The sequence below is a fragment of the Purpureocillium takamizusanense genome, chromosome 2 (genome assembly GCF_022605165.1).
Source record: "Purpureocillium takamizusanense chromosome 2, complete sequence".
In the NCBI taxonomy this organism is placed as follows: domain Eukaryota; kingdom Fungi; phylum Ascomycota; class Sordariomycetes; order Hypocreales; family Ophiocordycipitaceae; genus Purpureocillium; species Purpureocillium takamizusanense.
In genome coordinates this window covers 4,579,737-4,594,264 of record NC_063069.1, presented here as the reverse complement: position 1 = coordinate 4,594,264, position 14,528 = coordinate 4,579,737, and the positions used below count along the sequence as shown (strand labels likewise).

Sequence of the window (14,528 nt, the reverse complement as noted above, 5' to 3'; positions counted from 1 at the left end):
ATTCAATCGCGAAGTGAAACTGCGTGTGGAGAATACTTCAATTGTCGTTGCGTGTGCACGCACACACGCAAGACCACATGATGTGCCATTCATCAAGTCCAACGATCCGCTCCGCTGCCCCCTTCAAAGCAGTGTCGCCATGGCGATGATGTGCAGTCAAGGTTGGCCGGCACTGTAAAAGCCACGGTGCTCAGACAAGACATGGCGCTCTGCCACACAGAATTTCCCACAGTCTTGTACCTGAATGACCCTGAGCTATATTTGCGCCTTGACCACTCACATCTAGGATGGGGGCGCCGGCACGAAATTGCCCTCACTCAAAGTCATCATATATAGGACCCGCGCGTGGGTCTTCAAGACAATAGGTTAACTACACTCTTTAATGGTTGCTCCATGTCTTGGTGTTGGTGATGCAACCCGCCAACCTGGGGTTGCGAACATGGAGATGGAGACGCTCGCTATATTTAGTTGCGGGGCTAATAAGAACCCCAGTGCATCGAAATCCTGGGGTTGCAATCTGGGGAAGTCGTGTCGTCGCAGCTTGTTCGCATTTCGACAGCGTTTGAAGGGTCGCTGTCGAGTCGACGTTGTGCAGCGTCGAGCCTAGAGAGCTCTGCCGTGACCAACTCTTCGGACTGGCGGATAGAGCCAAAAGCCGAGTCGCCCATGATGCTTAACCTGACCATCGTACGACGTCTGGTCTCGACTCCAGGAACTATTCGAGCATGATTCACCGCAAGAGCAGACCGTGACGAGGGCATAACTTCGGCCCATGAATATAAACTTGCAAGCAAAACACAGCCCTACAATGCGTCATCCTTTCATGTTGTAGTGATCTTTCATGTAGTGATCTTCAACCCGCGTCACGTCGACAGTCCGACACCATGTTTGCCTTTGCCACCGTCCTCGCACTCCTCTCGCTGCTCCTGGGCGTCGCCTGGGCGCAGCTGTCCGTCTTCGACTGTCCCTACGACCTCAGCAGCGGCCAATACGACTCGTACACCTACTTTGAGGTCTCCGACCGCTGCTCCAAGGCCGGGGTCGCGGACCACTGCTGCGTCACATTCATGCGACCGACCTCGCCATTCTCGTGCCTGCCCGCGCCGACTCCCTTCACGCCCAACGCCTGCGACACTCTCGCCGCCGTGGTGGACGAGCAGATGAAGAAGGACGGCCAGCACGAGACGTCCGAGGTTACCCATTTCATAGCTAGTTTCCCAAACGGCGTTACCGCGATCCATAATCGCGGAGTAGGTGCCGTCTGGGGCGTGGCGTTGGATGAGTTTCGCGACAAGGTTGGGATCAAGGATAGCTTTATACCCTCGAGAGTGTATTTGACCGCCAGAAACGCCGCTTGGGAAGACACAGTCATGGTGGATTTTCACTGTTGAGGAATGGTAGCCTTAGCTCTACGACCGCAAGTACTTCCATTTGTGGTCCAAGTTGAAACATGTGGATGGCGAGCATTTGCGCGCGGTCAAGACCTTCGACACGTGTGGTATCCTCGCAATAATTCGACCAAGTCCAGGGTGCCAACCTCACGTTCCAATTGTTACGAGGTGAATGGCCTCTGAGCCACTGCCACCGTGGGCCGCGGTCAATGTCGCCTTCAGGAAATACTCGATGAAGCCACTCTTGAACTCTCCCGGGCCCGACTCCGTTCGCTCACGGTAGGTGCTCGCCGGTAGCGGGTGCGCGGGGACGTGACCGTCCTTGTCCACGGGAACAAAGAATGCAATGCCGGCCCTGCTCTTCTCGACAGCCCCCGCTGCCGTCTGCCGTGGTATCGTAATCGCAAATGGCCACGACTGGCCAACGGTTTGATCCCGCTGTCTCTTAACGTCGATCTGGTCTATTGACAATCCGTCGACGGTCCGTGGGATATGCAGAGGCCCGTCGTGTAGCTGGACAAGCGTGTCGGCTGATGCAAGCGGAGGAAACGCGCAGTGAAAACTCCTCTGGCTTTCGCCGGTGTGATCGCTCCATTCCACGAGTTTTGCAAAGGCGCAACCGTGTAGGTGTATGGTGATGCTGACGTGGTCAGCACCGACGGCCATAGGGACCTGGCGGGCAACGCGGCCAGTGATGGTATCCCCGGGCTTGTACGCGGACTGCGGGTTGTCGACGTAGATGGCGAGACCTTTGGTAGCAAAGGCTTTTGTAAGAGGCATGTCGACGGGGATTGCAACGCTGAGGATGAACGTCAGTGTTACAGTACTGTAGAAGTCAACGAGAATGGTTTGGTGGTTGAGAGAGTTGGCGGGGTAGCAGCGGCGTCTTCATGTTGACGATAACTGCTGCCTGTCTAGGCTACAGAGAACACAATTACACTAAACCAGAATCTTGTACCGCGCCTCCCCGTCTTATTAACCGCGTATCGGGCGACGATGACACTTCAGCTAGGCGGAAAGAGTCACACATTTGTAAACCCCAGACGTAGTCATTCTTCTTTTCACTGCATTGCGTCCAGTACGAACCAAGGTCGTGTCCGGCAAGACGGAACGGGGTACGGCAGGATAATCAGCACCTCAATGCCGGAATCTCCGCGTTGCGGAGTTTTGAGCGTCAATCTCAGCCGCACGACGACAACGACGACAAACCTCCGCAAAAAACATCACGATATCACAGTGCAGCCTGTTTCAAGCGGCACAACTCGTGCCCCGACCTCGCTGGGATCGGGTAGTCTGTTCATCCACGCCGATCACTTGCCAGAGACTCGACCGCGAGCATTGGTATTTTCGACTCGGATATGTCGCTTTCATATTGAGTGCTGAACTAACTTCCTGGCCTGTCCCACCAGGTGTCCTATGAGAAATGGAGAATGATCTATGAGCTGATGATGGCACGTAAATGCGAGTCTCAGGCGCGAGTCACAGACCGCGAGTCGGGATCCCAACTCCGCCAGACGGTTTCATGGGTCGTTCATTCTCAGCTTTGACCCGATGTCGTTGTTGCGATAAATATGACTGCTCCCATCATGCAAAGTCTGCTGGCATAACGCTTTACAGCAACGCATTTTAGTAAACGATAGCATTCACTTTGAAACCACACCACCATGGGCGACTTACATCTTGATAGCCCTTTAACCCTACCATGCGGCATCACACTGCGAAACCGCCTCGTCAAGGCGGCCACCACCGAGCAACTCGCCGACTGCGACGGCCTGCCAACCTCGGACCAGTTCCACCGCCTCTACCGCACCTGGGCCGACGGCGGATGGGGCCTGTTGTTGACCGGCGCCGTGCAAGTCGACCTGCGCTACTTTGGCGCCCGCGAAGACCTCGCCATAGACACGGCCCGCGTAGACGAGGCGAAGACGCTCGCCGCGTACCGCAAGCTGGCCGACACGTGCAGGAGCAGAGATACCCCGACCATCTTGCAGCTCAACCATCCCGGGCGGCAGTCGCCCATCAGGGCAGGCAAGAGGGGGTACTTTGAAAAGACCATGGCCCCGAGCAGCGTCGCCATGGACTTTGGCTCGAACCTCACGCAGAGGACCCTAGCCGCCTTGGTCTTTGGCACGCCGCGCGAGATGACGGTGCGGGACATTGAGGACGTGGTGCAGAGGTTCGCCAACGCCGCGAGGATCGCGTCGCAGGCGGGCTTTGACGGTATTCAGATTCACGCCGCGCACGGGTACCTGCTCGCGCAGTTCTTGTCCGCAAAGACCAATCTTCGAACCGACAGGTACGGCGGCGGCGCGGCAGAGAGAGCCACCATCGTCGTGGACATTATCCGCGCAGTGCGCGCCGCGACGGCAGCGGCGCGGGCCGACTTCTGCATCGGCGTCAAGCTCAACTCGGTAGACCACCAGGCGGCCGTGGATCCCGCGTCGTCGAGCGAGCTGCAGGACGTCCTCGCGCAGGCCAGGGTCATTGCCAACGCGGGCGTGGACTTTATCGAAGTCAGCGGAGGGTCCTACGAGAATCCAGTCGTACGTTGAGCCCGATTTTTCCCCATCCTGCAACAACTATAACAACAACGACAACCTCCGATGAGATAACGACAAGTGAGCCGGGGGATTCGCATTTGGCTGATGATGACTCGGCTGCAGTTTGTAGGCGACGGACCCGAGGTGCAGCACCAAAAGTCCGAAAAGACGCTCGCGCGCGAGGCCTTCTTCCTGGAGTTTGCAAAGGCCATCCGACAGGCGCTGCCGCACACGGCGCTCATGGTGACGGGCGGCTTTCGCACGCGCCGCGGCATGGAAGCGGCCGTTGCCCAAGGGTCGTGCGACCTGGTCGGCTTGGCCAGGCCGGCGATCCTGCGGCCGTCCTTGCCGAGGGACGCGATCCTCAACCGCGACGTGTCGGACGACGATGCGCAGGTGCCGACGAAGCACGTTGCCATTCCGTGGATCGTCAAGTATCTGGGCGTCAAGGCGCTGGGTGCCGGCGTCGAAAGCGTAATATCTTGCCCCCTCCACTACCTTCAGTCGTCATATTTGTAGGCAGACTAGGCAACGCTGACTTTACTGCCTCTTTCTTCCATCTAGTCTTGGTACTATAAGCAGATGAAACAGTTCAAGTAGAAATAAGACGGAGCCAGTGTCGGATGGACAGGCGGCGAGGTCGTCTGCTACTGTACCTTGCGTATGTTGCTGGCGTGCTACGATCCTGTATGTTTGCATGATACCAACCAGCCCCAAGGTAGTTTTTTTTTTTCTTGAACGCAGTCAGATGTATACAGTACAGCATACATCCCATTGTCGAAGACAGCAGGTAGTTAGTTATTTGGAACCGCACAGTTCAGCATCTGGTCGTCCCGTTCAGCGGCCAATCCAGCCGCGCCCACAGCGGGCAGGGGGGACCCTTCAAAAGCTTCAAGGGCCGCACGCCCCTGTCGCGCGAGCGAATCGCTAGAGAACAAAGGATCTACCCGCGCAAACAAGAGTAGAACAAGTCATGAATAAAGTAGAGGTCGGCAGACTTTCTTGATGCTTCACAACCTGAGAAACTCATACAAAAGGGAGATCAATGCCCACCACCATTGACTTACAGGGGGACCAACCAGCACCATTGACGGCAGCCCCTGCTGGACTCTCTTTTTTTCTTCTCTGTTGATCTCACTCACTCCACAGTCGACACACACACACAATCTCGCAATTCGTCAACGCCCCGTCTGTCATCCACCCTCGTACCACCACCATCAACTCCTCCTTCAACTCCATTCAGGGTTGCCCATCGTCGCATCCCTGGTAGCCTGATAACCCCTCCCACTGACCATCGCCCTAGCCGATGACGTGCATGTGGACAGACACGCTCTTCGCCATGTCGTCCAAGTACCGCCGCGACTGGGCGTACTTGGCCATCATCTCGATCCAGCTCCTGGGCATGATATGTAAGTCGTCCAACAAGCACAATTACCTTCCGTGACATGATCTCTCCCTCATCCATCACCGGACATCTCTCCTTTTTCGGTGCGCTTGCGCAACTCCCAACCCCCAACCGGCGTGTTGCTTCAACACCTCCCAGCTCCATCCATCTACATATACTAACAGACGTCTCCCCCCCGCCAGTCCTCGACCTCGTCGCCTTCTACCCCAAGGCCCTCTACGCGGGCTCCTCGGCGCCGCTGCACTTCCTCATCTCCATCCGGCGCAGGTACATCCGCGCCACCAGCGACCCCTTCTTCAGCGCCTCCCCCGCCGCCTCGCCGCACTCCCCCTGGCTCCAGGCCTTCCTCTACGTCGAGCTCCTCGTCCAGCTGCCCCTCGCCGTCTACCTCGTCTGGCGCCTCTCCTCCCTCTGGCGCCGCACCACCCCCTTTGTCGAGCTCGCCGCCGTCGTCTTCTGCTGCCTCACGTTCATGGGCTCCGTCGCGTGTTGCGCCGAGCTGTGGAGCATGAGCTTCCTGAAGCTGTCCGCCAAGAAGAAGTCTTCTCTGTTTTACGGGACCTATCTCCCGTTTGTCATTATTCGTAAGAAAGCCTCCTCCTCTTTTCTTTCCCCCCTTCCCTCCATGGCTCTCGCCGCATTGGTTTTGAGTGCACTTTGAGATACTAACCGCGGCCAACAGCCGCCATTATGGGCATCGACATGTACACGCGACTAGCGCTCCGGTTCCAGCGAGCAGAAGCGGTCATTAACAAGGGAAAGCGACAGTGATCGTAGTTTGGTAGCTTTCCCGCACAGGCGGCACAGCGCCTGCGGCCGATGCGCAGCAAAACGAGAGTGAACGTATCTAGTAGTTTGGTCGCGTTGGTAAATGGCTTGCGGCCTATGCGCAGCGGCAACGGTATTAATGTTTTTCTACGCCAGGAGGTGTCCAGCACAATAGATAGTCCTACACAGCCATACAACGCCGCAAAAATCATACATGTCGTCGTGATGCCCCCGTACCTTTTCCATGTAATCAATCAGTCTATCCTCTTGGACGCGTAGCCCCAGCCGTTGCCCACGCCGTTCAGGCCGTATCCCAACGGCGTGGCCCCTCCCAGCGCTCTGTTCTTCAGCCTCCGCGGCAGTACCACGCCCAGGGTGTACATGCCGGCCAGGCACACGCCGGCGCCGAACGAGACCATGCTGTAGAAGACGGTGCTCGCGTAGACGTGGCCGCCGACGCCCTGCCACTCCACCTTGCCCTCCGTCTTGGGCAGCGCGGGCGTGGGAAACCAGCGCACGGAAAAGGACAGGGGCAGCGGGTCGCCGATGATGAGGCGCCGGCTTTGCGTGCCCTCCATGTGGCTCAGCGGGCTGGTGCTGTAGGCGACGCCCGAGTCGAGCACGCCGCTATCGTGCGGGCGTAGATGGTGCTTGGGCGTGCTGTGCAGCAGCACGTTCATGTGCGTGCTGATGTGCATGTGGCTCAGCTGCAGCGTGCCGGCGAGCGCAAATACGAGCGGTATATACTCCTGCTTGGGCGGATCCTCGCCGACCACCTCGACGTGCCCGTGCGGACGGGCGGGGAGGCGACAGGACAAGGGGGCGTCGTTGTGGATGTAGAACTCGAGGAGGTGGAAGAAGGGGTCGGAGACGAAGGGGATGGTGCAGTTGACCTCGCCCTCAGTGCCGTAGTGAAACTCGAGCGGCTTGCCCGTCTCGTTGCAGAGGGGGAACGGCACCCATTGCAGCTCGTGGTTGGCGTCTTCGATGTGCTCGCCGGTTTCACTGGAGGGGCTCGCTGGTAAGCTGACGGACAAGACGGGGCGAGAAGCAATGTGCGCGAAGAAGGGGGGGGGGGGCACATACGAGCTGCGATTCATGCACTCGACGTGGATGGGCGCGCCGTAGTGATAGGACGGGAGGGTTTCTGCGCTGAGCGCCTGCGACGACGCAACGACGCTCGTCGACAGCGCGCCGAACAGCGCGGCGGCATAGAGCGCGATCATGACGTGCTGGCGGGCGATACAGCGGGCGCGGGGGCCAGGGCCTAAGACATGACGAGGCTGGCGAGAAAGATGGGATGGATCGAACCCGTCGTGACGGGGATCTAGCAGGGAATCTATAGGGGATCGGTAAGTTCCTTGGATACTAGGTGGATCACGTGGCGGGGCTTTTTGTACCCCGTGTGAGTGTACGCGGCCCCTGACTTTGGATGGTTATAGGGTTTCGCAGTAGTCCCTTAGTACCTCATCTACCTACCTAGGTAGGCAGTGCGTGGGGAGCGCTGAAGCGTGGTGGGCGGACGGTTCCAGGATTCGTTCGTTTCGCCAGGGGCCGTTGCGATTCTGACACGTGGACGAGTTCCAGAACGAGCACGATTCGCGACATGTCCGCTCATCAACGAATACACGCTGCCTCCAACCTACGATGACGCCGGAATGGTCCCGATTCTCGACAGCCGTCGATCAGCGGGTCTCCAAACAAACACCCGTCCGATACGATGACTGACGGCACTGACCGTATCGGTTTCCAAGGATCATGATCTATGTGACCGTCTATTGGGAAAGCCTCCGAGGTCTTCAAGTCTACTACGTATACTGTATACTGTATACCTGTATCAAAACGCAGCGCACCTCCCCCAAACCAGACCGTCATTCCATCAACGCACATCGTGTCTCTCTCTCTCTCTCTCTCTCTCTCCCCCACCTCATGCATCACCCATCTGCTGTCCCTTGTCCACCACGGCCGTCATGCAAATCACCTCCCACTCCACGTCCCACCCCTCCTCGACATCGCCATACTTTTCCTCAAGGAACCTCCTGACCAACCCCCTAACCTCCTCCTCGCCGTGCTCCGCGCGCAGCTCCTCCGGCCACCACGCGCCCGTCACCCACGACAGCATCCCGCCAAACGTGCGCAGCCACGCCGTGGGGCTCTCCACGCGGTACCGCCCTGGCACGACCCTCACCCGCACGTCGCGGAAGGTCCCCTGCTGCTGTTGCGTCGTCGTCGTCAGGTGCTCCTCCACCCATCCCGCGTCGTACCACCGTCCGCTCCCGTGCACCTGCATCGGCATCCGTGCCGGCAGCGGCGCCTCGAACGGCATCGACGCGAAAGCCTCCCGCAGGTCCGCGAACCAGAACTTGTCCGCGTTGGACGCCGGGAACGTGGTTGCCCCGAACATGCCGCCGTGCCGAAGCACCCGCTTGACGTCTGGGGGGGGAACGAACGCCCATCATCAGCATCGTCAGTCTACTTAAAACCCCCACCCCCCGACAAAACGTGCGCTTTGTATGCTTTGGTAGATGTGCGCGAATATCGGGGAAGAGGGAGAGAGAGCGCGAGAGAGAGCGAGAGAGAGCGAGGGGCGAGGACGTTCTCTTACCCGCAAGAACGGCATCCGGCTGGGGTATCAGATGCAACCCGAGCGTGATGGCCACATGTGTAAACGCATCATCCGGCAGCCCCGTATCCTGTCATCACCATCATCAGCTCGTCTCTCCACTCCCCCGCGCAACTCACGTAATATAAAGTAGACAACACGACGCCCGGAGACCGAACAATGCGTCACTCACCATCGCATCCGCAACCCTCGCCTCAGCATTTACCCACTCCTCCTCCTCCATCCTCCTCCTCGCAGCCTCCACCATCCCCGGCGAGCTATCCGCGCACACGAAGCGGCTCCGCGCGAGCACCTCCCTCCCCTCCGCAGTCCTCCCCAGCGCGCCCTGCACCTCGCGCGTGAACACGCCCGGCCCGCACGCGCTGTCCAGCAGCCGGATCGACGGCTGCTTCTGCGGCTGCGACGGCGAGCCCGTCACATCGTGGACCGCCGCCGCCGCCGCCGCCGACGACGACGACGACAACAGGCCCATCTGCTCCAGCAGCGGCGCCGCCAGCCCGCCCATCATGCTACCCGACGACGTACGCGCGCGCTCCCGCTCCTCTGCCGCGCTTGTCCGTGCGCCCGCACTGTGGTAGTGCTTCGACAGCCGAGCCGCCGCCTCCTCGAGGCGCGTGGCTTCGTCGTTGGTGGTCGTCATATTCCTCGCGGCGGTGTGGTAGCACGGATGAAGGCTGGGTGATGTGCGCAGTTTGACAATGTGTTTGGCGAGGAAAGAAGTCATGCTCTCTTTCTCTCTCTCTCTCGCTCGCAGGATATAAGTTGTCGTTCTGCTATCACCACATCATCGCGCCACCCCAGATACCACGCATCAAGTGTCCGAAAAGTCGCCGTAATGTTGGGGCCTAACGCTATGGCCCGATCGACCTTGATAGCTTGATTGACAAACAGATTTGTCTCAAACGCCCACGCGTCAATGATCCGAGCTCCAAGATCGGCGTAATCAAGATCAAAAGCATTCACCGTCCCTTGCAATTATGCTATGTGCAAGCCTTGTACATCATGACCCCTTACCTTGACGCCCCGTCGACGTTCTGGTTTCATTTCCCGTCTTTCTTACACCAAAAGAAAAAAATAAGGGAAGGTATCGCTCGCCCATTCTACATGAACCTCAGGCTGCCCGTAGGCGCCCGCTCAATCAGCCCAGAGACCTCCCTACGCAATGTCCTCAGAACCCGTCTGATATCTGCCAGGTCCGCCCCGCCGATGTTGCTGCCCTGGCCCGGAGGCGGCAGCGCGGCTTCGCACCGAGCCAGCAGTTCACCCACCCAGGGTCCGATCGACCCGCCCTTGGCCGTGCCGCCACGGCGTCGCACATCCGACACCCAGTTGTTGACAACCGCGACAATGACCTCAATGATGCGACTCCTCACTGTGCCAATAAACCCGTAATCTTGCGTGTCGAACGTGTTCTCCAGCACTCTCACGATCATGTCATGGGAGACGCCCAGCGACAGGAAAAGCTGTACGGGCCACGTCGGGTCTGCCCCAATGGTCATATCCTGCTGGTACGCAACAGCATACCGGCACAGTTCCGGGAGGAGCGTCTGGATGGGAAACACAAAGCTGTCGAGAGACGTGTGGTGAGCAATGTTCTGAATCTTGCTCGTCACGGCCTCGTATGGCATTGGGGGTGAAGGCTCCCCTTCCCCGGCGTTCTCTTGCATCGCAATCACCTCGTCGTGCGTTTGCTGAATGAGGTTGTTCCACGTCCCAGAAATCGTCGTCGGGTTGCGGTAGTTGGCCGTGTGGTAGATGAGGAGACAAAGGTCGTAGTATCCGGCTTGGTCGGCGTAGTCGTTGAAAAGCTTCCAAGCATGTTAGTGCACAAGAACTTCACCGCCGGTGTAGGGAATGCCATGTACCTCTGACAGATCCAGGATCTTGCCGTTAAGGGCCCGTTCAATCTCCAGCTTGCGCTCGGGGCTAATCCTCTCGTCCACCTTCAATCTGCCGAGCAAGTCGTCCTGAATGTTGGCAACCTCGAGCAGGTCCGTCACCGCATGATTGAGCATCTGCTGCTGCTGGCGGCTTACGCCCACGGTGGCCACGTTGGCGTTAGCCTTGGCCAAACTCAGCAGCCGGATCCTGTCCTTGATGCCCAGAGCAAAGGCTGAGTTGGCAAGCTCGGCTTGCACCTCGGCCGCGTCAAAGAATCGGCTTCGGTTGGTGTAGAAGCGGCACAGAAGATCTGCGTGCTCCACGTTCGTGGCAGCCAGCCGTTGCAGGAAGGTGATGACATGGGGCGATTCAATGGCCAAAATGCGGTCCGTCCAGCCTTGCTGGATGTACCACTCGTACAAGCCAAAGTGGAAGACCTCGTCGTCAGAGCTGTTAACCACGTCGTAGGCCTCCAGCCTCTTGGTCGCAATGAGCGTGAGCTTCCCATCGATCAACTCGGGCTCCTTGCTCGACGCCATGTCCAGGTCTCGCAGCACGTCATGGATGAGATCATAGCACCGCTTTCGCTCCGCAAAGGCCGTGCCCCTAGGGTCATTGGTGGGCTTACCATCATTGACCCATTGCAGCGCCGTGTTCCCTCTATCCGCCTCTCGAGCCACCACCAGGCAGAGTTGAATGCCGCCGGCGTAATATTTCAGGCTGATATACTGGGCAACGGCAGTCTGCAGGTTCGCAAACGTCAGGCTGCCAGCCACCTTTTCGAAGAGCTTCAGGCTCTCATGCAACAGACCCCTTGACAGATTCGTATTAAGTGGTTGCTCCGATGCCCTCTTGAGCTGCTCTTGGGCCTTGAAGATGACCACGTCGTCGGGGCTACAAAAGCTGCCGCAGCGCCGCCGCAGCGCGTCCGCCACTGTCTCGACGTTCGAACCACTTTCGATATTGCGATTGACAATGGCCTTTACCAGCAACTTAGCGAGTTCCTTGCCATCGGCTTGCGAGAAAAGCTTCTCATAGGTTAGGTCTTTGAGGTGCTGGCGCGATGTCTCGTCCAGTCTGACAAAAATGTCGGACACGCGCTCGTCAAACATCATCAGTACGAACGAGATGCCCTCGGATATGCTCTCCATGAGCTTCTGGAGTGCATAGAGTGCCTGGTGCTCAGCTTGCAGGGCCACCTCCTCCTGCCTACTGGCCACTCGCTGAAGATCTGAAGGGCCCGACATGCCTTGGATCAATCCGCGGTTGGAGTCGATGAACTTTCGCAGTCGCTCGAGGTTCTCTTGCGTCGAGACGAGTTTGCCGATGGGAACGGCTGAGTCAATGATAATACCGCCTGCTGGCGACACTCCGCTCTTGATAACCGGGGTCTTCCAAAGCTTGCGGATGAGGCGGGAAAGGTACAGGGCGAGGGCATCGTGGCGGGATGACAGTCTCACGGAATCGGTAGTCAGGGCTGTCCCATCCGTCTCTGTGATAGTCGGCTGTCCACCGAAATCGACAAAGAGGCCTCTTGCACGGTCTTGAGTGGCCTGATCAATCGCCCTGGCTGCACCCGGTCGCCCATCTCCACCTTGACCACAAGCCACAGCCAGAGCCGTTGATACGGTTTCGACGCGGCCGTATAGCTGAATGAGACGGCGCGTGATGACGTCCAAAGCTTCATCGCCAGGCGCATCACGAATGGCCGCAGCGAAAGTGTCCACCAAGCGGCGTCGACGGATGATGTGGATCCCAGTGTTGGTAAGAACAGCGAATTCGCTCGGCGGTTCATCAAACTGAACCGCCAGCTCATTGCCAAATCCTAAAGGCTGTTGCGCCGCAGCAAAAGGCTTGGTGATGAGACCGACAGCCTCGGCGCGGCTTCCAATATCTATCCAACTAGCCTGCTCAAAGTATCGGAGAGGGGTTGTCGGCGACGTTCGCTTTATCCGACCAGTCTCTGGTCCTGAGACAAACAGGGTGTCTACATTGGTATTCTCTGTGCTGCTCACAAAGTCCAGGAAAAAGCCTGGCGCGAAACGAGCACCTTTTCGGCTGCCTAGTAACATGACCGACTCGAGGTCGACAACGGACTCGGAGCCAGGTTGTCCGGGCTGTGCGAGTTGGCTGATCCTTCGCGGATTCGCGCTTGGTGGGAACTTGATGAACTGAACTTGCATGCTCTGCGGCGCCATGTTCGACTGGGAGCCGTAGAGGTAGCTGGACGCGCTCGTTGCGCTAAAGAAGAGTCGGCATCCAGTGTCGGTTAGAGCCATGAGGTGTAGTTTCGACGCCTCCTGCTTTGCGATGGTGCTGATGGAGACAATGTTCATGCGGTCGCTGAGAAGCTTCGACTGTGTGATCATGTGCGCTATGTCGCGCAGGCAGTACACCTTTTCCTTTTCAATGACCTTATTAAGGCGGTCGGGCGCGTCCATATGGTATGTCCGGATAGTTGATTTGCTGGAAAGTGTGTAGACAAGCCTCCGCGAATCGTCGATGACAATCTGCACCAGGTGTTCGGGCGCTTTCGTTCCCCAGAGGGACGACTGGAGAGACACAACCGAAGACCAACCTGGATTTGTGTGGTTGATCTTGCCACAGCGGTTCGAAAACCACTTCTCCTCTGACTGGTAATACAGCTCGTTGATGTCGATGTCCGTGCTGCCACCAAAGAAAATTCGCCCATCTGCGGATCCAGAGATGATCCGCACGTCGACGCCACGGAGGGGTAGGGTCAACTTCGTTTGATACAGCGCGACAGACTTGGTGCCTGCGGGCGTGTCTGTCGCAGAGACACCGAGGAGGATCATCTCGGAGGAGGTAGCGACCACAAGTATATGGTTGATTGTGTTGACAAAGATGCCGGGTTTGGGGGGCACTAGAGCCACAGCGTTGATGGTATGCGGCTGGTCCTCGAAGCCGATGAGCTCCGGGTCAGGGTGCGTGTAGTCCCAGAGGAACAATGAGTTGTCGATGACGACCCAAGCATGGTTGATCTCGGCGAAGAGACCCATCAGGGTCTGGAGCTCGCCCGCATTGTAGTGGTCGAAGACTTGATTCGGTATAGGGTACATTTGGGTCTTATGGAATGGGGCCCAAGCAGAGTCGGGTCCGGGAAGCTCATAATCTGACGAGGCGCCTTCTGCAAGGAGAATTAGCAAAGCCACTGGCACAGTGAACCCCCCCAAAGCTGAACTTACGTCTGCAGTACGAGTCCAGGTCGGGGAAGCTTTCGTCAAGCTGCAAAAAGGCATTAATGGCCTTGGCCGCCTTACCCACCGGCGGGGCATTCTCAGCACGGGGCGCCGGAAGAGGCGTCGTAGCCACCAAGCTCTGCTGTCCGGAGCCAGCCTGACCTATAGCCGCTGAGGCGCCAGGCGAAGACTTTGTGGCGGGAGGAGCCAGCGAGCTGGAAGGTGCCGACTTTGCAGGGATACCAGAGCCCGCATGTGCATCTTCGGAGACGGGGAATAGCTGCCGTCGCACCGGGTCGTTGCCGGGTTGGAACCTCGAGGCGAGAGCTGGCGTGTTCATAAACGCGCCGGGCACCGGCCGCATAGGCGTGGTCTGCGGGAAAGACATGCCAGGCGACGTTGTCGTCTATCGGTTGATACCCAGTAACGGGCGTGCGCTGTGGCAGATCGGTCGCCTATCCCGAGGTGGATGGAAGAAGCGGCACGCGCTGGCGGCGCTGCATGAATCCCGTCGGCAAGGGGCACAGCCAATCGTCCTTGTCGAGGTTCCGAAGCTTGTCTTGGTCGCAATACTTGCAGAGATGTCGCGGCGCACGTGTTATGCCCCCTCTAGCAGTTTCGTGAAGCTAAAAGAGGGCGCAAGAGATGGTGGTGATGATGCGGTAAACAGGTTTAGAGATGCGTGTGAGGCCGGAGCTGGGGAGGCTGGAACCAGCTTGG

General features: G+C 58.3%; 7 protein-coding genes across 9 annotated transcripts; 3 read left to right on the top strand and 4 right to left on the bottom strand.

The window, feature by feature from the left end:
• Nucleotides 1–884: 884 nt before the first annotated feature.
• Nucleotides 885–1,391, top strand: JDV02_003181 (uncharacterized protein; the record flags this gene model as incomplete). The annotated part of the gene is made up of 1 exon (XM_047984283.1): nucleotides 885–1,391. One exon carries the CDS (start codon nucleotides 885–887, stop codon nucleotides 1,389–1,391), a length of 507 nt encoding a protein of 168 aa, XP_047840257.1.
• Nucleotides 1,392–1,436: 45 nt separating this feature from the next.
• Nucleotides 1,437–2,171, bottom strand: JDV02_003180 (uncharacterized protein; the record flags this gene model as incomplete). The annotated part of the gene is made up of 1 exon (XM_047984282.1): nucleotides 1,437–2,171. The coding sequence occupies one exon, from the start codon at nucleotides 2,169–2,171 to the stop codon at nucleotides 1,539–1,541; it is 633 nt and encodes a 210-aa protein (XP_047840256.1). The 3' UTR covers nucleotides 1,437–1,538.
• Nucleotides 2,172–3,055: 884 nt separating this feature from the next.
• JDV02_003179 (uncharacterized protein) lies at nucleotides 3,056–4,450 on the top strand (the record flags this gene model as incomplete). Its single annotated transcript, XM_047984281.1, has 2 exons — nucleotides 3,056–3,934; nucleotides 4,055–4,450. The coding sequence occupies 2 exons, from the start codon at nucleotides 3,056–3,058 to the stop codon at nucleotides 4,448–4,450; spliced, it is 1,275 nt and encodes a 424-aa protein (XP_047840255.1).
• Nucleotides 4,451–5,086: 636 nt separating this feature from the next.
• On the top strand, nucleotides 5,087–6,336 carry JDV02_003178 (uncharacterized protein). Of its 3 annotated transcripts, XM_047984278.1 has the most exons (3): nucleotides 5,087–5,340; nucleotides 5,519–5,920; nucleotides 6,019–6,336. In XM_047984278.1, the coding sequence occupies exons 1-3, from the start codon at nucleotides 5,238–5,240 to the stop codon at nucleotides 6,105–6,107; spliced, it is 594 nt and encodes a 197-aa protein (XP_047840252.1). In that variant the 5' UTR covers nucleotides 5,087–5,237; the 3' UTR covers nucleotides 6,108–6,336. The 3 variants fall into 3 exon arrangements, with proteins under 3 accessions (XP_047840252.1, XP_047840253.1, XP_047840254.1); XM_047984279.1 differs by having other exon boundaries at nucleotides 5,519–6,336; XM_047984280.1 differs by having other exon boundaries at nucleotides 5,087–5,920.
• Nucleotides 6,195–7,436, bottom strand: JDV02_003177 (uncharacterized protein). The gene is made up of 2 exons (XM_047984277.1): nucleotides 7,191–7,436; nucleotides 6,195–7,109 (listed from the first exon to the last, which is right to left on the bottom strand). The coding sequence occupies exons 1-2, from the start codon at nucleotides 7,328–7,330 to the stop codon at nucleotides 6,359–6,361; spliced, it is 891 nt and encodes a 296-aa protein (XP_047840251.1). The 5' UTR covers nucleotides 7,331–7,436; the 3' UTR covers nucleotides 6,195–6,358.
• A 595-nt stretch (nucleotides 7,437–8,031) lies between these two features.
• On the bottom strand, nucleotides 8,032–9,483 carry JDV02_003176 (uncharacterized protein; the record flags this gene model as incomplete). The annotated part of the gene is made up of 3 exons (XM_047984276.1): nucleotides 8,900–9,483; nucleotides 8,710–8,797; nucleotides 8,032–8,537 (listed from the first exon to the last, which is right to left on the bottom strand). Exons 1-3 carry the CDS (start codon nucleotides 9,449–9,451, stop codon nucleotides 8,032–8,034), a joined length of 1,146 nt encoding a protein of 381 aa, XP_047840250.1. The 5' UTR covers nucleotides 9,452–9,483.
• Nucleotides 9,484–9,593: 110 nt separating this feature from the next.
• Nucleotides 9,594–14,484, bottom strand: JDV02_003175 (uncharacterized protein). The gene is made up of 3 exons (XM_047984275.1): nucleotides 13,815–14,484; nucleotides 10,593–13,756; nucleotides 9,594–10,535 (listed from the first exon to the last, which is right to left on the bottom strand). Exons 1-3 carry the CDS (start codon nucleotides 14,194–14,196, stop codon nucleotides 9,828–9,830), a joined length of 4,254 nt encoding a protein of 1,417 aa, XP_047840249.1. The 5' UTR covers nucleotides 14,197–14,484; the 3' UTR covers nucleotides 9,594–9,827.
• Nucleotides 14,485–14,528: the final 44 nt, after the last annotated feature.